Source organism: Grampus griseus (assembly GCF_964374135.1).
Source record: "Grampus griseus genome assembly, chromosome: 13".
NCBI classification, from domain to species: Eukaryota; Metazoa; Chordata; class Mammalia; order Artiodactyla; family Delphinidae; genus Grampus; species Grampus griseus.
The window spans coordinates 22445810-22471746 of NC_139007.1; the positions used below are offsets into that span (position 1 = coordinate 22445810).

Sequence of the window (25937 nt, forward strand, 5' to 3'; positions counted from 1 at the left end):
TCATTCCACTGTAGGATAGAAAGGTAACCTCTGCTACAGCATAAACATTCCAACAAATGTATTCATTTGCTCAGCTCCCACTTCTGGTTGGGAACGAATCCATGGGCTTAATTACCCAATCTTTCGCCATTAACCATAAAAAAACGAACTTACATGGCAGAAAATGAATGAACACATCTCATTATTTGCTTTCAGTAAGAAAAACAACTCAAGATTATTTCCCTTAAAAACCATTTCTTTATAATCACAGGATGTGCTGCTGCTACCTCTTGCTCCTTTGGCTCAAGCTCAGTATCTCTTCTCTAAAGCAGCAGCGATCAGACTCTGACCCGCTCCAGAGGTTGAGAGCCCAGCGGAAGAGGTAAGACCAAAACGATGGGAACATTAATTTGATGGTGGCTGAGCTGGATGGGTCAGTGAAGCACTTCAAGTTTTAAAGGCATCCACCCTAGAGTAGTCTAACAAATGCCTATTGTGAATAGCAAGGTACACATGGGGGCCCATATCCCAAAGTCCAGCAAGACTACACAATCCAGAGCTACACAGCTGAAAGGGAAAAAGGAAGACGAGCTAATGAGTGCCAACAGAGGGCAAGCCATGTCTGCTACAAAGGGAACCTACCACTCTACTCTAGAACTGTGTTCCCAAAGACCAAAATTCCTTCATAATTGGAAAGCCATAATTAGGTCCAGCCGCAACCTGACTACTACAGAAGTTTTCTCTATTGTTTGATTTCTGCTCAACCATTTAGCCCGTTACCTTTAGTGTACATAAGGTAATTTTAAGTATACATAAGATTATAATTATGTAAACATAAGGTTTAGCACAAAAGCATCGTGCATATTTTTTTCTAAACCAAATGGGTAACAGTATGTTTTGATCAACATCAGATAAAGATTGAGAAATTCTGAATACCTCATTTGATTAGATGGCTCAGACGGCTACTCCTTTTATCATTATGATTTTGTTTTGTAACTTTGTATTTAAGGCTTTATAACTTCATCATTAAGGTTTTCTATTTTCTGAAGAAACTGATCCTGTACTGTTTCCCCTTCATCTCAAAATAGATCACAGTTTCTGTTAACAGTACTAGTATATCACAGAAAGTCATAAGTGAAAGGGACCCCAGAAGAATGAATTTAATTCCCGTATTTTTCAAACAAAGTCAGCAGTGTGAATGATGGGCCCCAAATCAACAAGCCAGTTTGTGGCCAAGTTGGAACTGGAGCCCAGTCTTCCAACTCCTGTGTTCTTCCCACTACATTGTGTGCCATCGTCCTTTCAGAAACTGAAGAATGCATAATTTCAAAAAAAGTAGCAGAATTTGCATCTGGATACCCTGAGTCTTCTTTAGAAAAAACTGTTGTAAGTGGGAGCTGTAACAGATCTTTTTCCCATGAACTCAATGGACAAGTTTCCCAGAGTGCTGAGAGCTAGAAATCAAGTCAGGTGCAGTACCTGTTACATTTGGTTGTAATATTTTGATGACATTACTGACCCCAGATGAGAGAGAATTTGAGTAAAAATTCCTAAGAGATGCAGCACTGGCTTCCAAATGAATCTGTACTGACTCTGTGGAGGAAGGAGAAGCAAATGTTAGCATCTAAAGCAGTGCCGTCCATTTGAACTTTCTGTTCTACAGCTGCTGTCACAGTAGCCATGTCACATGTCACATTTTAGTGGCTACCTCTGGCTAGCAGCTATCACATAGGACACCGCAGATACAAATATTTATACAATTTTTCTCTACACGTTTAGACATCACATGTACCACACAATAATATACACATACGCTGGCTTATCTACACGTTCTCGTGCAGCAGAGACTCATGTAAACTCAATTACTTTAGTCAACAAGTTCTACCAACAAATTCCATGTCCTGTACTTTACAATCTGTACAATGTTGTTAACTGTTGCTTTTCCCTCTCTTGGAATGAAAAAAGTACAAAGAAATCAAGCACGACCACTTAGAGTATTGGAACGAAAATAAGATTAGAATCTTATGTACTTTTATGGGAAGTAAATTTAACAAAAGCAACCCTTTCTCAGATAGAACGCGTGTGCAGCAGAGTAAGTACAGCAAAAAAAGCAGGATGTTCAAAAACTTAAAAGTAACATAATATAGTACATTTTCCTTCTGGATTTGATAGAAAGCTGGATGGATCCTGAAATGCTAAGGATTACGTGGAGAAAAAAAAATTTATCTCAGGGAACATCTAAGGGCAGATGTGTTCCTTAATATTTTAACAGCTATATAAGCAGTAATGCTAAGTCATAAACGTCCTGCTAGGAGCTTCCCCAGATGTAATTTTAACAGTGTAGTTGGAGAGTAAAACAACTGCTGAGTTACGAAAGCCGGGTAAGTGTACTTAAATTCCCTCATTACACAAATTAAGTTTCTCTACTCACCAAGCCCCTGTGGCACATTCTTGGCTAAATGATAAAGCCATTTAACTCTGAGCATCCAGTCTTGATTGGTTGCTCTTTCTATGAGCAATTTAACAGCCACAGCCAGAGCATCTGGTTCATCGATCCAGTAAGTATCCATTTCAACTGAATTGAATTTTAAGCTCTCCGGGTGGGAGGACTGCATAATTTTCTCTAAGTCTGGCAAAGTAAGAGGCTGAATCCTGAAATTCATTGCAATAGGCTAAGTTAGTACTAGGGTTAAATTTTCGTATTTCAAAGAACCAAGACAATAACTTTACAATGAATGTATCAAAGAGGTTAACAGGGAAAACATGAGTCCCTCCAAAGGGGGACAATTAAAGCACGTACCTATAATAAATAATAAATAGGGAGCAGTATCACAACAAACAATGGAACTGTGTGGAAAATGGCCACATAACATTCTGGTCAAATATGTTGGGTCATGACCATTACCATCAAAAAAAGAGAGAGGGAGAAAGAAAGAGAGAGAGGGAGGAAGGAAGGAAAGAAGGAAGAAAGGAAGGGAGGGAGGGAGGAGAAGTCAAGATGCCAAAGAGATACAGACGCTCAAGGCTCCACTAACCTTGCCCAGTTGCTCGTTTTCATGCTCAGCCTGTTGAGACAATATACTAAGATCTGTCCATCGCCTCGGACTTTAGAGAGATGAGAATCTTCCGTAGCAGAGAGAGCCGAGGGCAGAGAATCTGGCCACAGCCCCATGGCAATAATGGAGTTGCCCCAGGTTTCATGTGCTTGCAGAGAACAAACGTGTTTCTCCAGTAAAGCCTGCACAAGCTGGTAGGAGATAAAAACACATGGTGTACAGGCACTGAGACACAAGTGCTCTTACCAAAAACTAGCAGGGCAACAGTAGTTTTCTAGACCCCTTGTGATCCTCTCACAACACTCAGACACATTCCTCAATATACAACATTCAAGCTAAATTTCACTTTTTCCGCTGAGAGGCAAGTTTCAAGGAATATTTACATTTACGCTATTTTCCAGAAAAGTGCCTGGATACCAGATCTCTGTTAGAGCATAACTGCAGATGGCTCTCTTAGGTCATTAAAGTTGCCACCAATAAAGTTTCCTCCTATTACCTGTAATGTTATAACGTAGAAAGCTGTGTGAAACACTTCACAGTACCTTCTGGTTTGCTGGTGAAGCCTGGGAGCGGACATATGCGTTCCAGCATGCTTCAGAAAAGGCTCTGTCTAAGCTCAGCCCTCGCTGTAGGTATTGCACAATGAGTAAGGCTGTGTGAATGAGTGTTGACAACGAGGACGCTGGAGAACCTATAAAGAAGAAATAGTGCCATCCATGAGCAATAGATTCTGAAAAATCTCCAGTGAAAATGGACAAATTTCAGTTTCACATCAAACTTCCACTCAAATCCACCCAGATATTTATTTTAGAAAGCCTTCCAGGTGGACTATAGGGGGCTCACTAGCACACAATGAACTTGTGGGAACATTCACATTCCTTGCCTCCTATTCCGCCCTCCTCCCCTCCTTCTCTGTCAGCAGTACCTTTTGGGGAAGTGACTAGATGACTCATTTACTAATGTGATAAAGCCTGGCCACATAGACTCTTGGATCTAAAGCTGACACACACTGAAGGGGGCAAAATGAGCATGGTGCCAAAAAGAACCATGGGCTTTGAAATCCAACAGATCTGCTTTCAAATCCCAGCTGTCATTATTAACTGTTTGGATTTGACAAGTTAATCTACCTCTCTGAGCCTTATCTGTAAAATGGAAATATACCTTGCAGAACTACTGTGAGGACTAAATAAGCAGCCAACATTGCACCTAACACAGAGTAGTTACTTAATAAGTAACATTTCATTATTTTTCATTATTGTTATTATTACTGCTCTTTCTTGTATATTTGGACATTTAGAAGAAGTAACACCTATCTGTTTTTTTTTGTTTTTTTTTGTTTTTTTTTTTCACCTATCTGTTTTAAACAACTCAAAGCTCCCTCTTTATTCAACCTTCAAGAGATTCAATGACGACCGTGAAGATTTGCAGGACAAACTTCATCAATCTCAGTGCGAAAAGCAGTACAGGTATTCCTCTGAGTGTGGGTCTCTGACTGCATGCATCAGAATTCCCCAGGAAGTTTCTTTAACATGCTGATTCCTGTGCCTCGCTCACACCTGCTGAACCCAATCTCTTGGGGAAGAAGGGTACCAAGCGCATCTACATTATTAACAGGCTTTCCTGGTAATTTCTATTTCCATGTACACTAAATGTAAGAACTCCTGAACTAGCAGTCAAATGGAATAACATGAATTTCCAGAGAAAGAAAACCCTGCAGAGGCCTAGAAGTCAAGCACCTTACCTACAACAGCACTTCGGGTCTCTGAGTGCAAAGCCAGAAGGATGTCACACACACTGCCCCCCACCAACCCAAGGCTGTGCAGTAGGACTTTCAGATCCAGGTCATCTGGGATGCTCCCATCCCCTTCTCCTGAAATGTAGATTTCAAGTCCACGATTCCTCATAGCTCGGGATATTTCTCCATGCACAGGATCCATTGAGAGAAAAAGTCTAGTAGTATAGCAATTCAAAGGAAAAAAAATCAAAATCTCAGTGCAACTGACAGTGCAGCTCAGCAACAACTGGTGAGGGCAAATCATATGTGGCTCATCTTCAGGGAGCTCATCTAAGGTAACACTGCTAATTCAACGTACAGATGCTGTTTACATCTGCATTCTATCCTCTAGTTCCAAAATGCATCAATACAGCAAATCAGTTTCTCTAAACCTATTTTCCTAAGGAACTAAGTATTGTATATCCAGTGTACCTTTAGTACTGAGGACTGTAAAATTCTTACTTTCAGATATTCCCCACATCAGGCAGTGCTAATTCATCAATTATTCTCACTCACCTACAGAGAAAAGAAAAAGGAGCAGTGTCTCCAGAAACACTTAGCTTCGTAACATTCGATGTCCATCAACTTCTGCATCTAGCTGTCTGACAGCTCACACTTACCTCCAAAGCTAAACAGCTGATTGCAGCTAACCCTCCCCACCCCAAACCTGCTCCTTTGCCAGTCTCCCCTTTCTCAATGAATGGCACCCCTTTACCCAATTACTCAAGCCAAAACCTTAGATGCCATCTTTGCTTCCTCCTTTTCTTAACCCACAAGCCCATGAGCAAGTCCCACTGATCTGACAGCCCTAGTCTAAGCTATCGTCTCTCACCTGAACTGCAAAAGGCTTGTAACTGGTCTCCCTGCTTCCAGCCTTCACCACCAACCCAAGGCAGGGACCTCATCTTTCTTATTTACTGCTGTGCCCCCCAAAGCACACCAGCACCTGGCAAATGGCAGAGCCTCAGTAAATATTTGTTAAATCAATGAATGTATGAACATGCTCATGACTGAGTGTACAAATACGATACGTGAGGTGGCCCTAATGAATGGTCACCTCTGACATCAAGGCTGTCAGATTCTGAGGCACAAACTTAAGAGGCATAAATACCTGAAATTGGGATTTGGTGTTATGGTGGGAGTGGATCCATCGATGATTCCTCTCTCACTAACAGTGAGGACACCTCCAGGTTCCAGCAAAGCATTCAAACGATCCAACACCGACGGGCTGCAATAGGGAGAATCCAAATGGGGGACAGGCTGGCGTGCCACACTGACTGCTGCCCTGGCTCAGGCCTCTCACTGCGCCTGACCCATGTCTTCCCTTCAGCACAGATCACGTCCCCGTACAGAACTGTGATTCTTCCAAGATCTCTTTTCCTATCAATGCCCATTTTCACTCCCCAAGGCACACAGCCCAGTGATTCATACACAGTAAATATACAAAATGTTTGTTGAATATATCAAGGAAAATGACAGAAAGTTCCCTGAACTAATAAAACTGTCTTCTCTTTCCCCTTCCCTCTCCCCCACTTCCCAATATTATCAAATTCATTTAAAGGTAACTGGATTGTAATTTGAAACATTCTGAAAATGCTCCAGGTAGAAAAGCCCATCACCTGACCTGTATTATGCTCACTGTACAGGCAGAATAGTCTTACACTTGCCCTTTTCCTTACTTTAGAATCAAGTGGTATACACTGAATGCACATTCACTAAATGTCTGCCCTGTGTCAGACCCTCCATTTCAAAAATCTGTACTTAAGAATGACCCTAACAGGGAATTCCCTGGCAGTCCAGTGGTTAGGACTCAGCGTTTTCACTGCCATGGGCTGGGGTTCAATCCCTGGTCAGGAAACTAAAATACCACAAACTGCGTGGCGTGGCAAAAAAAAAAAAAAAAGAAAGAAAAGAAAAAAAAACCCTAACAAAAGGAAGCTTTCTGATATTAAATACAAAGGTGTGACTCAAAGGATGTTAGTTGGAGAAGTAATCCAATTTTGTTAGCCTTCGGTTCAGCTCAAAACTATCTGCTAGAACTAAAATATCGTAGCTAATAACCAACTACCATTGTTCACCACTGGGAGAAGTCTATAGAATATAGCTGAGGATGTGTTTCTAGCTAAGAAAACAGTGGATTAAAAATGCCAGAGCTGGAATTCCCTGGTGGCGCAGTGGTTGAGAATTCACCTGCCAATGCAGGGGACACGGATTCAAGCCCTGGTCCAGGAAGATCCCACATGCCGCGGAGCAACTAAGCCCGTGCGCCACAACTACTGAGCCTGAGCTCTAGAGCCTGCAAGCCACAACTACTGAGCCCATGTTCAGCAACAAGAGAAGCCACCGCAATGAGAAGCCCGCGCACTGCAACAACTGCGCACACCAATGAAGAGGGAGGGAGGGAGGGAGGGAGGGAGGAAAGAAGGAAGGAAGGGAGGAAAAACAAAACCAGAGCTTCCACCTGGGTTTCTACTTTGACAAGCATATCTCAAATTTCAATCAGACCCACTCATGATTGAATAGAAGGTCCTTACTTGCAGAAGTTAACATTGTCCATCAAAAGCCAGTCTCCAGACTTCAGGGCCCGAACCAACATGCTGTCAACCCATTCGAACGTGCCACAGCTTCGGCCACTGGCTGACTGCATAAGCTTCACACCAAAGCTTCGGAACTCTTCCACGAGTTTGGCAAACTCTGAAACGTCACAGCCACAGTATTTAATTTCAAACCAGGGCAATCAAAAACAAACAAATAGGGCTTCCCTGGTGGAGCAGTGGTTGAGAGTCCGCCTGCCGATGCAGGGGATACAGGTTCGTGCCCCGGTCCGGGAAGATCCCACATGCCGCAGAGCGGCTGGGCCTGTGAGCCATGGCCGCTGAGCCTGCGCTCTGCAACGGGAGAGGCCACAGCAGTGAGAGGCCTGCGTACCGCAAACAACAACAACAAACAAACAAACAAATAAAACAAAAAACTAAGAGTTTATTAAAAGAAGCCTGGAAACTTCTGGCCCAGTTCTTTAAAGTTTCATAATAGGGTAAACAAAAAGATTTTCATTTTTGTTTGAACAAAACAAGTAAGAAAATTAGGTTTGGGGATAGAAAATACTTAATGGCTTTCTGAATGAATGGCTAGATAAAGTTGACTCAAGGGTGATGGAGAAGGGAAATTATCTTTATGTGTTTTAATTTTTCAAATGCGGAAGGATAATGTCTTCCACCTATTACTGCATTTATACTAAAGTGCTGTTAAGTCGGCACAATGCAATCAGTGTCATTAAACAGGGCATCCTTTGTAATGACTATATCATATACAGTAACAACCGGTATTTATTTGCTTCATAGTTTAGATAGTCCTTTCCCAGAATTTTTTCAATTGATCTTTCTTATTAGAAATTGTTTCCTTATATAAGACAGATAACCAACAAGGACCTACCGTATAGCATAGGGAACTCTACTCAATATTCTGTGATAACCTATATGAGAAAAGAATCTAAAAAAGAATGAATATATGTACATATATAACTGAATCATTTTGCTGTACAACTGAAACACCACATTGTAAATCAACTATACTCCTATAAAATAAATTAATTTTTTTAAAAAAGAAAGAGAAGAAATTGTTTCCTGACCCTTTTTCATATCATAAGGTAATACATGTTGGATTTCTGCTTCTAGCCATGAAGGAATAGTAAGGTTGAGACTTAACCTCCCAGTGTTTAGCGATTAGAAAACTGGTAAAATACATGAAACAACTGCTTTCCGATGTTGGAAAACAGCACAGGACTGTGACACCTGAGGGAAGGAGGTCCTATAATGGCCAGCTTTCTGCCTGGAAGCAACTTCTAGACTGCAAAGTGGGGAGGGGAAACTCAAACAGATCCCAAGGCCTCAATGACCTGAGGTCACAGACTTGAATTCAAGGAGGCTAGAGCAACTAGAATGAGGGGCAGGGTGCTCAAAAGGCAAGAGTTACTCAAACGGATGGCTCCAGAAATCCAGATGAGGGCTCCTGGAGTCTTTGGCTCAATAATAATCTACACGTGCACGTGAAGGCTGAAACTCCACAGGCATGAGCAAAAACTTCCAAGGAAAGGACAGTTATGGGGGAGCTGTGAGCTGAACAATTCTCAGAGTTCACACGGGGCCGAACAACACTCCAGTTCCCACCAGTCAAAGCGAAGAGACTCCACAGAACACACAGGACCTTCAGTAGAGATGCCATAGGGCCATGCCTCAAGAGTGGGGCTAATTTAACCCTACAGTAAAGGTTACTCCGGACTTGACCTTAAACAGCTTAAGTGCAAGCTTGAAAAGATAAAAATGATCCATAAGCAACTCAACTGCCTTATTCCACCCAAAGAAAACCTCAAAAAAACAAAATGCAGCACTTAGCAACTTAAATTCAAAATGCCCAGAATCTAATAAAAAAATCCTAGATATATTTTCTTGCTTTAAGTCCCTAAGGGCTGCATTCTGATGTTAATAGAGCTATTATATATATGCTCAATATGTACAAAGATTTAAGATAAAATATGAAACTAGAATAGATTTTAAAAGTCATACATGTTCATCATAGGGACATTAAAAGATATAAAATTAAGAAGAAAAGACGTTTTTAACCAAAAGTAAAATAGTAGCAGACAAACTGTTTTAGACCCAGCCTCTTTCACTCTATCAATATCCCTAAGAAATGAATTACTCAATATGAAACTCAATCCTAAATAAAAAGCAGCATTGGGATTTCTCTGGCAGTCCAGTGGTTAAGAATCTGCCTTCCAATGCGAGGGACGTGGGTTCAACCCATGGTCGGGGAACTAAGATCCCACATGCTGCAGGGTAACTAGGCCCGTGCACCGCAGCTACCGAGCCAGACCGCTCTAGAGCCCGTGCGCCACAACGAAGAGCCCGCACCACAACGAAAGATCCCACATGCCACAACTAAGACCTGATGCAGCAAAATAAATATATAAATTTAAAAAAAAGCTCAGTATTGAGAATGGGCTGTGAGAACTTCCCTAGATATTTACATTTTAACAGACTTATGAAAGAAATCCATACACACCAGATTCCAGGCTTTGAAGTCAGAGAGGACTGGAGCCCAAACCTAGTCTAACCACTTGGTAGCAAGAAGGCATTGGGCAGGTTATTTTACCTCTGTGAGCATCCATTTCCTCATGTATAAAATGGGGTTCATTTTTCCTTGTAATAACGGTGTTGTTGTGAGGGTTAAAAGTAAACATATTTAACATACTGTCCACCATTCAGTAGGAATTCAAACCTCAATGGTGAGTTTTACAATACCTATCTTTTAAAAATATATAAAGTGATGTACGACTTCATTAACGTATCTAATAATTAATTTGAATGAATGAGTAAAGAATTTCAAATTCAAATGGTGAGCTTGAATTGGAAAATGACAGATCAAAACAACATTGAAATCACTGTCTTAACTAAGAAAGTAAACTATCTGACCCACAGCTATGGATACAATGTTGACACAGTGGGAAGAGGGGAGTCTCATTTCTTCACCCCTAAGGAATCAACTATTCCCAAGGAATAACTGAGGAATAAACAGTTAAGAGCAGGTTTTGGAAAGGAAGACAACCTTAGTGACAGGCCTTAACCTTTAATCAATTCTCCCCTAAAGGCACGCTCATTACCATCCAAAAAGCTGCACTACAAGATGAGAGTTGTATATTTCCAGGTTAACTGAGGAATTTCCTCCACCTTCTATACAAAATAGATTCCTAGCTATCAATTTAGACTTCTGTTCTTCAGTTTGAAATACTCGATTTCTTGAGAAGTTATTAACAGGTTTAAAAAACAGGCCAACAAAAAATAAAACCAAATTTACACACAAGTCACGGTGGTTGATAACACACAGAATAAATCAAACTCAGTAACCAATTTCTTTCCTGCTTTCTCTGTTTGGGATCACCAATTCTAAATACTTTACATCAGCTTCATTTTATTTCCTAGGACAAAGATTTCCAAATTTTGATTGTTAATAATCATTAAATTCATTTTAAAAATTATGGGCATTGCATTTACAAATATATTACCTGTCGGTGGACACTAATGGTAAGTGTCTGATACACACACCCAAACACACATACCTGCCTTGGAGTATGAGTTGATTTTATTGTTGAGTCTCTGCATAAGCAGTAACACTGCTTCCAGCTTGCTGACAATCTCCATCGTGACACCTTTACCACCTTCTCCAAGACACTTGGGTTTATACGTCAGAAGGAAATGACTCCAGGCTCGCAGCACTACTTCTGCATCGTCAGCACTGACGAGGAGGCTGTCTCTTACCAGGGTCCTGACAGTGCCCTCCACCTTCTCAAGGAGCTGCCTCCACGGCCGGATGAGATCAACCTGCAATTTCCAGAGCACGTGAACCCAGCACAGCCCATGGCCAGGATCAAAGAACACTGCTACTGTAGCTACCACCAACACAGAAGACCACCAGCCAGACCACACGGTTTATTGTGTTCTGCCTGAAAATGCAGAGGCAGATCAGTTACCTGCTCAAATCCACCCAGAAGCTCCGAAGTGTCCATTGCACTGTTCATGGCCATGATCTTTAAAGTGTGACCAGTAAGGTGTGCCAGGAGCTGAACCAAGCTGGTCTTGCCCACTGAGGCTGGCCCCACGAGGATGACCATCCAGCTCATTTGTACACACTTCATAACTGACTCCAGAGACTGTAAAGACTGGTGCAGGAGCAACAGGGGCCGGCGAGTCGGGAGAGGAACGTAGCTGCCACGGGAAAGCACTGAGTAGCCCAGCTGAAAAAGACATGCCGGTGAGTTTTCACAAGTGTGCCTGCGAGTGGGAGCAGAAGCCATAGAAAACTGAAAGAGGATTATCCTCCTCTCCTCACCTGAACATCACAGGGAGTGATGTGAAACAGTCTGGTTCCCAGGTACGGGTTAGAATTTGAATTAAACACATCCTTGAATACAGCAATGACCTAAAGGAAGAAGATGATACAATCAAAACACAAATCACTCCACCAAATTCTGAGCAAAACCTTCTAGAATGAATACTAGTAAACATGAACACAATAGGAGAATGACAATATTCTGAGTCCTTATCTTTTTGAATTTTCTTATAAAAAGGACAGATTGCATTTAATTCTTCAGAATGAAACTAAACTGAAGCTTAAGAGTAATCACATAATCTCAAATTATTTTGAGATTCCAGTGAGAATATACCATAAATTAAAGCCATAGAAACTATGGTAAATCTTAAGATGAAAAATGAATTTGCTTTCGTCATTCAAGATACCACCTAGAGGTAGAAGAGAAGAGAAACATGAAGTTTATGAAGAACAATGACTGTTTCCTGAGTACCTACCATGTGCCAAACATTATATTGGGTGCTTTAACAGATTATTTCTGATCCTAATACCCATGCATAATAGGTATTTTCATTTCCATTTTATAGATATGGATTGGGGATTCATGAGAGTTACATGATTTGCCCACGGTTGGTAACTGATTTCAAGTCTAAGCCTGTCTGACTCCAAAATCACTGTTACCCTTCTAAATATTTATGTAGAGAGGACAAGCAAAGTAATTTCTCTGACTATTTAGTCACTTAACCCTTCCTTAGCAGCAATACTGTTAAAAACTTCCTGTTAACTGTACTTCATTTTTGCACTTCTTTTTTTTTTTTAATCTAAGAGGAGCTGAGGAGGGGAAAAGATAAGGGTGTGTAAAAAACACTAATTTAGCCCATAGCAGCCACAAAGATTCCAGCCACCCAAAATATTTACAACAAGTTGTGCGTTTCTAACAAAGCAGCAATATTCATCCTCATCAATGTATACTGAAGTCAGAAAATAAAAACAACGAAGATAAAATCATAATGAGTATCAAACACTGAGTAAAAGCCTAAAAGCAGCACAGAAGAAAATGCTCCCACCCACCTACTCCTTGGTCCAGGCGATTTCTGACCTTAGATCCCACTCTACAGCAGATCATCTCCTCTCCCTGATATTATACCAGAGTTAAAATTACAAATACTTTTATAGCCTCTCTTCTTCTATTATTACTTTACTTAGCTCCCCCCCCCCTCAGAAAACATGTGGTCAACTACAGCAAATGAATTGGAGGAGTGATGGAAACCTTCCACACCCTACAGTGACTCATCATCTGACCAACATCAATTACCCAACACTGGCCAGTCCTGCCACAGTTAATATACTGTAACCAGTAAGTGGATGAAGAAATTAAAATACTAGCTGATGATATGTGAATTAAAATTTGTGAAGAAAAAAAAACTAACTGAACATCTTGTCCTAATATACTGAAAGCCATTTGCATGTAATAAATGAGTTGTTAACACTGGGCTAGACTCTGGATGCCACATAAAAGGGGATCTGTGCTCTTAGTAGCAGAATCAAAGTGTGTGAAAGTCACTTGTGCCATGGGCAGCCACATCTTCAGGTCAGTAAGGAGGTTACTGTTTCTAACTCACATGAATCTGTAAGTTACTTTGTTTGTAAACAACTGTGATACAGTAGAAGGAATAGCAGGCAAAGTGGAAAGGTCTGTGCTAGAGAGCTGGCTCTGCCACTTGCTGCACTGAGATTCCATGACTCTGAGCCTTGGATCTTCATCTGTAAGAGGTCATGACAGCACCTCCCACCTGCAACTGTTGTGAATTTTCCATGTACTGGACTTGAAATACCACAAAGCAATGCACACATTATTGGTTTACTAAGTTGGAAATTCTGGTGTTGTTTTCTACTTACAAAGGGATATTTTTACTTCCATTTAGATACAGAATTTCCTCTCTCTTTTCATCTATTTATCTTTTCTAGATAAAATACTTTGCAATTTGACATTTATTTAAAAGTAGAAAGCCCTCCTCTTCTACTGGTTATCACCTGTCTCCTCCTGCTTCGCACTTTTGTGCCTGGAAGGGTGATAAAGACCAAGCCTTTATTAATGGAGGGCAATACTGTTAAAGTAGGTCTGCAATCATGGGGCTTTAGATGGATAAGCAAACTGTGTCCTCCAAAGCAAACTACACTATGAGACTCTGAGACAGGTGAATGCTTAGTTTCTTCTCGTAACTTCTAAATTACCAAGCAGCTTTACTGGGTTTGGTATTGTTAATGAGTACACCCCCCTTCTGTCCCTCAGGAAGAAATCAACTTACAGATAGAAAGAAATGCAAACAGCAAGTATGAAACTCACCTTTTCTTTATCTTCCTTGGTTCTCATTCTTTCACCATAGACCAAAAACACATGCTGACCAGGATCGTAACACCCAGGGGACTGGTCAACTAGCATCAACTGACACCAGCGGAAAAGGTCCCGGAGGTTGAATTCCCAGGGTCCTCCTATTTGTCCCCATTTCTTCTCGACAGTCACTTCGTGATCAATCTAAAAAGAAAATACCCTTACTGGGAAAGCATGTACCACTGCTAGGCACTGCATTAAGTACTATCAGTGTACCGTGAATGCATACATAATCCAAAACAGAGACTAAGAGGCTTGATTCAGATGTCTCCTTCTCCCAATCCAGACTTCTCAATGCCAGGAATACCCTGTAAGCATTGACAATGATACATGCAACAGAACTGAATTACTGTAACCCTCAAATGAGTAGCTTGCCTTCCACTAGAAACTTTTAGAAGTCTATGTGATTTATCTTAGTTACGGAGACTGGTAATTTAGTGTTCCATGTTGAGAAAGTGAGAAAATCAGAAAAACAAAGAACACATAATACACGTAGGTACTTACTTGGTTGTTGAAAGCAACCATTTTTTTAACAATACTTTTGTCAATGGCTGGAAACAGAGTACTGGCAATGAACTCCATGTCTATTACTGTAAGGGGATCCACAAAGACCTAGAAAATCCAAAAATAACATGAAAAAATGACATCGTTTCTCTTTACCAAACACCAGAAATGACTACTGTGACTTACGTAAAATTTTTATTTTAACACCAAAGTAGTAATACCTCAGTAATATATATATTTCAGTTATAGAAATTTCTTTTCTTGCATTTTTAGGATACGGAATTATATAAAATCTTTGAAATATAGAGCAAAAGAGGGTTTTCTTGTTAGCTTCATTCTAGTGAATTAGAGAAAGACATGCAAGTAATTTTTTTAAGTATATTTGTAATTTTAGCTTCCTATATATTATGTAAAATGCTCTAAAAAATCCAGATGGTAGGTATATGAGCATTCATTTTAAAATTTGATCTTTTCAATATGTTTGAAATTTTTCATAATAAATTTCTTAAAAGATACTCAGTAAATTCTTAATTATCAAGGGATGGGGCATAAAAGAAAGCTAACACCTAGAAGCATTTCCAAGCCACTACATTAGCCAAACTTTGAAAAAAGATGTTAAAACATGTAAGCCTACGTGTACACACACACACACCTTCTGCTGCTAATGAGAATAAAGGTGATAAGAAAAGATACCAACTATTAATAGTGGCTGACTTTGGTATGGAGAATACTGGATTTTTTCTTCTTCATGGTAGTTTTTTATACTTTATTTTACTTAGATTTAAATGCATTTTCATTATAAAATAATCTTTTAATGTTCTAACAGATCACAAATACAGTTGAAAAGGTCAAAGATTGGCCTTAATCTCTGAGCACAGTAATAGAATCCTCAAGATGGTGGTCATCTTACTTTCCTCCAACTGATAACATACCAGGTCCTCTGAGACCTAAGACAAAGGATTCGCAGCAGGAGAGAAGTGATTATGGGAATCAGTCACATTGATATCCAACATATAAAGATATGAAATCGAGAAGCAGATCATTACACTGAGCCTGTCTCATTCTCATAGTGGGCACCCTCATAGCTATGTGTCAGCAGTATTATTGCCACTGACACCACCTTTGGTTTCTGGGGCAACAGCAAATCTTACCTGAGTAAACCTATTTAGGAAAGACCTGGGCAAGCCCTTCCTTCCGCCTCCTTGTCTAAAAGGATTTTGACAACCAAAAATCTTCGTCTTCTCATGCAGCACTTGAAAGCTCATTCCTAACTCAGGAATATAGATTTCTCCTCGGTGGTCAAAACAAGCATTGAGTCCTTCCAAGACTGACTGCGAAGCCAGGTTAAGCTATTTGGAGAAGAAAGAGCATATACTTATTTTATATGCTGTATAGCTGCTACAAAAAGCGAAAGAATAATATGCACAAAAAGTAGTCTTATCCTCAAGGGGGAAGGAGTTCAAACAACATTGGTAACACTCTGCTTCTCAAGCTGAACTGATGTGTACTCATCCTATTATGTCATATATATGTTAGAGAAATTTGGGGTGTATAAAATAGGAATAATAAGTAAATAATAATAAGTAATAATAATTTTAAGTAAACTGAGTATGTAGGTTAAAATTTTTTAAAGCAGTTAAATTAGTCTCAAAAATAAAACTGTATCCATTATCTGCTCCTATATTGGCCTACTTTATAGATCATAGCTTACAAAAGAAACTTTCCAATACAAAGATATCTCACTTTCGCTCTGGGACTTTTTAAGGTGAAGTAAGATAGCTCTTTACATACTTAAATAAACATCCTTCCCAGCTCAAATACTGAATAAACTCTCCAAATGGGCTTCAAAGTCATGATATAAACTACATAAAGTAGATCTAACTATGCCAACAGTTTTGTGAACAACAAGAACAAACACGAGGATTTGTGCGAGCGCCAGAAATGAAAAGAGCTGAATGGAGGTCCTCAGATGCTAAGTTCAGAGCTCAGGGATGTGAAGCTCAGGGTGGTTTTTAGGTAACATGGAAAAATTCAACTGTGAAATGTGAATCAGTAAAATGCAAATGGGCCAAAAATCAGACTATATTAGAATTTCAAGTGTCATGCTTACATAAGCACTCAAAACACAAACTCTCCTATATACCCACATACGGGTCAAGTTCTAAAAGCTGCTCTTATGTGTGACTGCAAGGCCAGAATGCCTTGCAGTCCCTATGTGCATTTCCACAAAATATGACTATGGTCAGTAGTCTTCTAGCTTTGAAACAAGGCACTCTTTTTTTCCTGGCTGATGATTATTCTATCACATATCTTTTTCAAAAAAATCTGGGGGGAATAAAACAAAAACCAAAACCCTCCTTCTCTTTAATATCTGGTAATTAGGAAGCAGCTCAGCAGAAAAGGAATCCATCCCCCTTACTGCAGACGCAAGGGGGGTCTGAATCTAGGGAACCTGCCAGGGTCTGTGTCAAAAGTCATCTGTGGCACTTTCATCACTCAAATCATTTAAGCTACACAACTACTTGCTCACCTTTTCCAGAACTGACATTGCACATCCCGAACTAACTCAAACCCTTTGGCCACAACCTTCAATTTTTTTATTTTGTGCCTCACTTCTCCATATCTCTCTAGCTACCTGTCAGTCACAGAGATTCGACACTTATCACATATCACATGATGTGCTCTGTTTTTCTGGTCATTAATTTATCCCATGTGCACATATAACATTGACCATTTTCTCACCATTTTTCTATGTCTCTTCCTACTATAACTTTCCCCAGCCTCTCTGCTGAAATGAGGTGGTTGGCACTATTTGTAAACTACGTTTATCTCTGAAAATAAATACAAATACAGCAAGCCTGCCAGCGACTAGAGCATATAACTAGTGAAGAGGCACTTCTTCTGGAGGCTAGCTCACGAAAGTAGGAGAGTTTGTAGGTTATATTGGGTTGGCCAAAAAGTTCATTTGGTTTTCCGTAAGATGCTACGGGAAAACCCAAACGAACTTTCTGGCCAACCCTATACATGGGGGGAGTTCTGTATATGCTTTCTGACAAGTGACTTTTCTTATTCATAAAGGAGACCACGGAGGATTCTTTTCATCAGAGAATTTGCCTTTACTAGCCAAGAGCATGATCATCCATTGCGAAGTGCCCTCAAGCCTCGAAAAATTCTGCCCCCACCCCCATTTCTCACACTTGTAGTCCCACATTGGCACAATGGGCCATCCTCTCACCTCATCCAACACAATCCAATGGCCTGCCTTCAAGGCTGCCAGCAAGGGGCCATCACGCCAGGCAAACTCTCCTCCCTTGCCACCTTCAACAGGTAGATCTGCTCCAAACAGGTCTGTGATGTCCTTTGAGAGGAGGAAGAAATGGAGAAAAGCCAACATTACACAGAAAATGAACTAGATCCCAAGACCCCAAACATAAAATGGTAAATACTTAGGCCTTGTACCACTTTTTAGTCTTACCCCCAAGAGAGAACTAATCAATCCCAGAACTCTTTACCAGGAGCCCAGATATGCCCCAAGCATCTTATCATCATAACAGTCTAAGCATCTATCAACTGGAGCTCTAGATCGATAGTTCTCAACATCGGATATACTTGGAAATAAATTGGTGACCTTAAAAAACAAAAACCACACACACCAAAAACAATGCCCAGGCCCTCCTCCCAGACCCCATCCCAGGAGATTATTTAATTTGTCATCTCCGTCCCATATTTTCATAAGATTGTTTAAAGGGTCATTTTATCTGTAATTAATATTTTTAGAAAGGACAAAAATAGAGAGGCTGTATTACAATAAAAACTGAAATGAGTGATTCCCTCTCAAAAGAGAATTACAGGGTTTCCCTGGTGGCGCAGTGGTTGAGAGTCCGCCTGCCGATGCAGGGGACACGGGTTCATGCCCCGGTCCGGGAAGATTCCACATGCCGCGGAGCGGCTGGGCTCGTGAGCCATGGCCGCTGAGCCTGCGCATCCGGAGCCTGTGCTCCGCAACGGGAGAGGCCACAACAGTGAGGGGCCTGCGTACCACAAAAAAAACCGAAAACCAAAACAAACAAAAAATAGATAAAAACATTACTCCCTACACCTACCCCCATCAGCTGTAGCATGACTTAAGCTTACCGTCTGCTCTGACAAGTTGATTCGGACAAGTGTGTTGCCTGAAGCCTTGGCTAAGGCTCCCACCAAGCTCGTCTTGCCCACACCAGGGGAGCCCTCCAAGAGGATAGGTTTGTTCAGTTTTGTAGCTCTTAAGAGCCTCTGGGCATTCATAGCTGTGGTGCCCGCACTGAGTGCATAGTCGGCGATATTATTCCTGTGCAAGACAGGTCCTGAAATGGAGAAAAGAAAAGCCACATATAAGCTGGACATCACCAAATCATACATATATATCAACTGGAGATTAAAAGAATCCACCAAGTAGACTGTCAGTCAGTAAAGTACCATCTGTGGTGAAAACGCTTAGTCCTATTTTGATATTTCCTCACTTTTGGTTCCATGAAATGCTTTCCAGGAAGAGCCAGCAGCATACTTTCTTCAACTGTGCCTACTACACAGATCTCGGCACTTCCTACACCTACATCTATACATACTCATATAGGTCGAAACTGCAAGCATACTTCTTTCCTTTCACAACCTACACCTGGAATTACTACTACATGTACTTGTACAATTTACCTTATACTTGCATTTTCCTAAAAGTCAAGTGGAAGCTTGGTATATAAGCCCATATAAACAATTTCATCCAAGGTTTTTAGGCCACCAAGACAATTCAGGATGCATCCTTAACCCATAATACAGCTGAAGTGCAGGACTAATAACAGTCTTAGAGGGCTTAATATTTATGCCACTATGTCTCCTGGCAGAAGCTGTTGGTACATCAGTTTGGAGGCAGTGGGGCTAGGAAAACATTTATTACCTCAGCTACGGAAGCAGAAGCAAGGACCACCCCAGTCCCAGGCCACGAGCACACAGCTCCTACACGAGAGAACTGAATACTACCATGATGGCTTGGGGAAGGGACCTAATGGTTAGATCACGGGGGAACCCCATCAGGGATGAAGACAGTACTGTTGAAGAGGGAGAGGGAAAGGGGCAATGTTCCATTCAGCCCGGAAGTTGGGCTGGTTTAGTTCACCACTGAACCCCCGCTAACTGCCACTGCACCTCTACACATTCCAGGCACTCAACAATTCTTGACACAGAGAGGAAAGAAGGGACAAGAAATAGATGACTCTGCTAGAGAAGCAACGATCCGAAAAGTCCAGAGTGCCCTGGAAAGATATCTAATATAACTGCCTCATTTAGATATTTGACAAAGGCAACCTAATAAGAGCAAGGATTAGAACTGAAATCCACCTGCATTTCCTATTTAATCACTCATTTATTCATCCATTCACTCACTCAGCAGACATTCTCTGAATGCCTTTGACTGCTAGGCTATGTGGCAGATGCCAGGGACAGGAAGATGAGTGACACCTGCCCTCAAGGGTTTACAAAACTGTTTTTGTAAAAGGTGATAAAGTTCTATAGTTGAAACATTATGGGCTGAATTACCACTATAGGAAAGGTCTTGTTTTGAGCACCAAATAATAAACATATAAATGCATTTTTATGGGACAATTTACTCATGTATTAAAGACTATATTTTCTATTTTTATATGCCTGTTATATATTTTTTAACCACTCATACAATTATGATTACGCCAAGTCAGATTCTAACTCAGATATCTAGTTCAAAAGTAATCATGATACAGTAAAGTTAAAAGTCACAATAAAGGTCAAGTATTTGTAAACCACAAGAAGAGAATCTTATTTAAAATCATTCTTACCCCTTGGTATAAAAAATGGATGAATTCCCCAAAGGTTATCTATTGCAGTGAATTCTTTGGCTTTGAGTCTGTCATAAATCTTCAATTCGTTTTTCTGACTTTCTGTAAGTCGGACGACCTTGGAAAGTTTCTTGATTAGGAATTTCAGACATTCTTTGCGAGCCAAGAGAGCCGTACCAAACCCAGATGAAGTTACCCCTAAAGGAAGAGGATCGGTCCATCAAACAACAGCAGGGCACCCAGCTTCACAACCACTCAGCAGGAACTCTAGGACGGGCTCCTGAATCACAGCCAAAATACGATTGCTAGTATAAGCAGCCCTAAGAAGGAGTGTGACTCCCCTCTCCCCACAACTGTCACGTCATCAATTCAGTAGCAGCTTATTCAGTAAAGCACTCCAGTCACTCTGTGAGAAATCAGTCTGGAGAAAAGAGTAACTAATATGGTACTTTTAGTCATGTGGGCTGTATTTCTAATTTTCATGGCTGAAAAAACTTAAACATTAAATTTAATAAAATTGTAGTAAGCTTAAAACCAACCACAGGATTCAGGCCCGTGAACTCTGAACGACCGCATTCAGAGGTGCCATGTGGCGCTCTTCAGGAGCACAAGCGTTCCCAGCAGCCTTCTTTCTATCATAAGCGCTGCTTCACATTTACTAAGTCCCTGGTCTATAAGCAATGAAAAGTTTTCGCGTATCTTTTACACCAATCGCCTCTCAAAAAGAGTAAAAGAACAAGAGAGCCACTGTGAGTCTTGGAAATGTTAAAGGCATCTGGCTCAGAGGTCTGGGCTTGCTCCACCTCACAGTCCCCTCTATCCTCACCCCTTGTTCTCACCAGCTAACAGACAACATACCTGAACCTATTCCATCTATGTACACCAGGCAGGCGGCGTGGACAAAAGACGTCACTGTGGAGATGGTCTCCGGCCTTTTCAAAGCAGCTTCCTCCCCCATTGTGTTCATGAAGTTAACCCAGGACAGGATATCTCTGATACTGACCACACACCTTCGGCCAAACTCCTGGTGGGTCAGCCAGTCAGTGAAATCCAGCATCACCTCAGCTATGTCAGCCCCTAAGACACAAGAAAACAAAGGTATTTGCTGTTTGGGAAGACGCTGGACAGGGATTTGCAACCTGGGGCCCACTGATGGTTTAAAAGGGATCTATGTTTCATGAGATTATATGCAAATTTTTGTGAATGTACATTAATACTTTTTCTAAGCAAATGGGGTCCACGGCTTTAATCACATTCCCGTAGGGTTCAAGAACACATTCTACCCCTACCAAAACAAACAAACAAACAAACACCAGAAAGAAAACTTTGAGAATTAAAGTCTAAGAAAGCACCCTGAAAACAGCTCAAAGAAATATTCATTTGGTTCATGTTCAGATATAATTTTGAAGACAAGACACAATGATTTTAGAAAACATACAGATTTATATATATTTTTAACTGATTCAGTGGAATGGGGATTATCATGATTCCAGTGGCATTCAGTCTAGGTTTTTTGTTTGTTTGGTCCATCTGTTCATCAATCACAATTTAGCAAATCAGAGAATTCACAAATTATGTTGCGTGGTTCAAGTTAATGACTATTCTAATTTTCACAATTTCATATTGTAAAATATTTGTCTGGAAACAAAATACTTAAGTCATACACAGACATTCAAAGCAATGACAATCAAATTTAGTAGAGTACTTCATATAACTTCTGAAGTCAATAGTAAACATTTATCTAAAAAGTATGAATACCAAGGAATGCTTTTTAAAAAGAAAATATGATGAGGAATCAGCACTGCTGTAATAAAAAGTAGACTATACAGTAACAGCTTTCAAGCTACACTGCAAACTGGTTAGAAGAAAAATACTAATTAGAGAAAAAAACACAAATCTTAAGACAGAACGTAAAATGACAACTCATGGGGGAAAGTCTAGTTAACAAGAGGAAAGAAATTAAATACTGTTTCAAAAGCTAGATGTTAAACATGAGTACCTGGATCCACATTTCAGAGTGGAAAAAATCTGAAGTAAATCAAGGACTTAAGGAAAATGAAATAATTTATCCATTAATAAAGAGAAATTAAATCATGACTATTAAAGAAACAGAAGATCATCAGAGATAAAGTGGATGGGATGGGTTCATATATGTATTTTTGTTTGTTTGTTTTGTTTTTTGCAGTACACGGGCCTCTCACTGTTGTGGCCTCTCCCGTTGCGGAGCACAGGCTCCAGATGCGCAGGCTCAGCAGCCACGGCTCACGGGCCCAGCCGCTCCGCGGCATGTGGGATCTTCCCTGACCGGGGCACGAACCCGCGTCCCCTGCATCGGCAGGCGGACTCCCAACCACTGTGCCACCAGGGAAGCCCCATATATGTATTTTTTAACAACAAATATTGAAGATAATAGAAGACAGAAACCTACATGATAAATATATTAAGGAATATTATGCAAAAATACACAAATAGCAATGTGTAAAATAATAGTTATTTTTAAATAAACTACAGAGAATGCTCCATTCACTAGTAATAAAAGAAAATGAAATTTTAGAATATCCATTAAATTAATAAGGATAAAATAATAGATTTCATTGTAATTAAAAAGAAAAAAAATGACAGGAATTCCCTGGCAGTCCAGTGGTTGGGACTCGACGCTCTCAGTATTGGGGCCTGGGTTCAATCCCTGGTTGGGGAACTAATTAAGCTGCTGGCAGCACTGTGAATGGGGCCAACTTTCTGGAGAGCAATCTGGCCACAACTAATGGGAGCTCGGAAGTTCCTAATTTCTACTTCTAGAAATACAACTCAAAGAAAAGCTCTGAACAATATGTCATTTTAATGAAAAGAGAATGCTTTGAGAAATATTGGTCAATGAGAGTTTGAGAATGGAAAAAGCAGCCCACATGCCCTTCAGAGATCCATTTTTTTTAAAATACATCAATTTCATCAATACGTCAAATATAGAAAAGGTTTCATTACAGAATCTTTTTTTTGTTATATTATCAATGTATGCATAATACTACTATAGAGATTTGTGAACCAAAAATAATAGAGAAAGTAAGTGGTACCCACAGTGGTATTTATATTTTCATTAAGACGATGCAGTAAATATATCTTAAATACCCTAAATCAATTTAGAATCCATAATAGTTGAAATATTAAATTCAGTGAATCATATATATCCTTAAAGAAAATCTGGGGAAAAGCTATGTCTAGTTTCCTTTTTTTTTTTTTTGGCAGTGTGCGGCTCGTGGGATCTTTGTTCCCTAACCAGGGATCGAACCTGTGCCCCTCTACAGTGGTAGCATGGAGTCCTAACCACTGGACTGCAAGGGAATTCCCTAATTTCCTGTTTTATATTACACAATTTAAAAAATGTTTTTATGCTGTGCCACCCTGATCCATTTCCAAATGAAAAGACTGATATAAATTATTAAGCCACTTCTCCCTCATGCTCCATGTTCCCTCAGGGTCTCTAATGCCTCCCCAGGGATGTCTGCTGCCATGCAGCCTGGAAAGCATGGAGTAAACAAGCTCCTTAAGGACAAGCCATAAGGCTCAGAGTAAGTCCTAGGGGTCCCAGTGCTTATGCCCTGTGGAGGAACAGTTTGCTCAGTTAAACATGAAAAGCACTGATGATGCAGCAAACGTGGCAGCTTAACAGCAGTTGTATCCTCCGCCATTCTTATCACAATCCAAGTAGCTCAGAAGAGTAAGCAGTCCATATGAGATTCAGAGGTTACTTCCTTGGGCGACCCAGTCCCAACCCAGAGCCGAAAGACAAACCATGCCAGCTTAACAATTTCTGTCTTCTCTTTTTACTTGAATTTTCACCATAAATGCACCAATGCACACAACCAAGGTAACACACAAGTTCTGATTGTGGGCTATAGACCAATATTATTGGACCACCTGGGAACTTGTTAGGAAGGCAAATGCTCATGCCCTACACCAGACCGACTGAATCAGAAGCCCTGGGTGCAGGGCCCTGCAAGCTGTATTTAAACAAGTTGTCCAGGTGAGTTTGGGAGTCGCAGGCTTAGTCAATTCTGCACCACTGAGTAGCTGTGATATTGGTGGAGCCAGGGGAACTCCAGCTGTTCAGACAGCACTGTGTACACCCGTGAATACTGAGGTTCAGTAAAGGCCCTTCTTAAAAGGAAGTCTGTGCTCAGGTGACAAAAGAGCCGATCTTTCCTAATATACCACAGATGAGGCTGGGACCCATGCACCTACTCTCCACAGCCATCCTACCTATTTTTGAAGCTGTGCTTTAGCATGCCTTTAAAAAGCTGAACATATCCATGAACCTCAATCTCAAAGAAGCAGACATCCTTTTATATTCTTTAAGACAGAGAGGCAAAATGATCCAAAAAACTACTTGTATTAGGGTTTGTATTAAGGCTTAGAACCAGATCTATGTCCTAAATTTAGCCCATTCAATGCCGAGAATATGGGATTAATCAGGGCAATCTAGGCTCAATTTGAAAAAAAAAAAAAAAGTATAATAAATGTTTTGGCTCTTACTGGATATTTTAAGAATTATTAAATTTAGGTTACAAGTCTATGCGAATTTTTAAAGTACTACTCTATTTTCCTTGTGCTTGAAATTTTCATAATAAAAGGAAAATTTAAAATAAAATAAAGTGACAACTACTAAGGAAATGCAGTTTAAAATTCTATGAACATTTTCTAACGGTGGTAATGATTAAAATTTAAACCACATTTCCTTATCTTTAGCCAACAAATACGCCTTATATATAAAGATGGCCGACAGGTGAAACAATCAGAAAGCTAAAACGTAGTAACCCAGTGATGGAAGCAAGGTGAAGAAGGGGTACTTCGGTAGAGGGCAACAGGCTAGTATCACGTCTTCTTTAGATCTATTTGTTATCACTTCTCCATAGAACAGGCCATACACACCTACTGCTAAACATGCTATTTCCCTCCCTCCAACACACACACACACCCCACCGGCACCACCCGAACACTCTCACCTTTATGATCTGTTCTGCCCAGAGACAATCCTGGGCGAAGATTATGGCTGATAATCTGAGTTAAGTCTTCACGGCTTGTGCTTTGAGGGCACCATATTTCTGTAAAACGGTTTCTTAAGGCAGGAGACAGCTACAAAGAACACAAATTCTAATGTGAATTTAATACCTATGAGGAAAGCTAGAAAACAAATCCTTTGAATGAATGCTGGCTGTGAATGTGGCAGGTGCCCAATGCTTCTTTTATCACCTCTACTACTGTCTATAATTCACTGAACACCTATTTGTCCAGCTCCTTCCACATGTCATCTCATTATCTCCACCACACTCCCCGAGCTCGTACTACCACCCCTTTCTTTACATTCATGGTAGAGAACTTCAAGGTCTTATAGAGTCTGTGGTGCAAGAAGGATTCAGCCCCCACAGATGACTTCCAAACCCCAACACTTCCCCCTAAGCAAAGACCCTTCCCTTTACTTTCCCTTCAGCTACTTGACTGGTGGTTTGGAGAAAATAAACGCTATCTTC

The 25937-nt window shown here is 40.5% G+C and overlaps 1 protein-coding gene across 2 annotated transcripts in view; it reads right to left on the reverse strand.

The window, feature by feature from the left end:
• MDN1 (midasin AAA ATPase 1) overlaps window positions 1–25937 on the reverse strand; it is a gene marked incomplete at its 5' end in the record, with an annotated part of 155752 nt that overhangs the window by 62777 nt on the left and 67038 nt on the right. For both annotated transcript variants that reach the window (XM_082669177.1, XM_082669176.1), the window contains 18 exons: window positions 1459–1572; window positions 2411–2631; window positions 3015–3226; window positions 3578–3726; window positions 4777–4985; window positions 5921–6037; window positions 7344–7503; window positions 10925–11186; window positions 11336–11599; window positions 11695–11784; window positions 14021–14209; window positions 14570–14677; window positions 15721–15918; window positions 17805–17927; window positions 18704–18912; window positions 20413–20610; window positions 21271–21489; window positions 25413–25542. In XM_082669177.1, coding sequence (XP_082525303.1) covers window positions 1459–1572; window positions 2411–2631; window positions 3015–3226; window positions 3578–3726; window positions 4777–4985; window positions 5921–6037; window positions 7344–7503; window positions 10925–11186; window positions 11336–11599; window positions 11695–11784; window positions 14021–14209; window positions 14570–14677; window positions 15721–15918; window positions 17805–17927; window positions 18704–18912; window positions 20413–20610; window positions 21271–21489; window positions 25413–25542 — 3172 coding nt within the window. The remainder of the gene's footprint in view (window positions 1–1458; window positions 1573–2410; window positions 2632–3014; window positions 3227–3577; window positions 3727–4776; window positions 4986–5920; window positions 6038–7343; window positions 7504–10924; window positions 11187–11335; window positions 11600–11694; window positions 11785–14020; window positions 14210–14569; window positions 14678–15720; window positions 15919–17804; window positions 17928–18703; window positions 18913–20412; window positions 20611–21270; window positions 21490–25412; window positions 25543–25937) is intronic.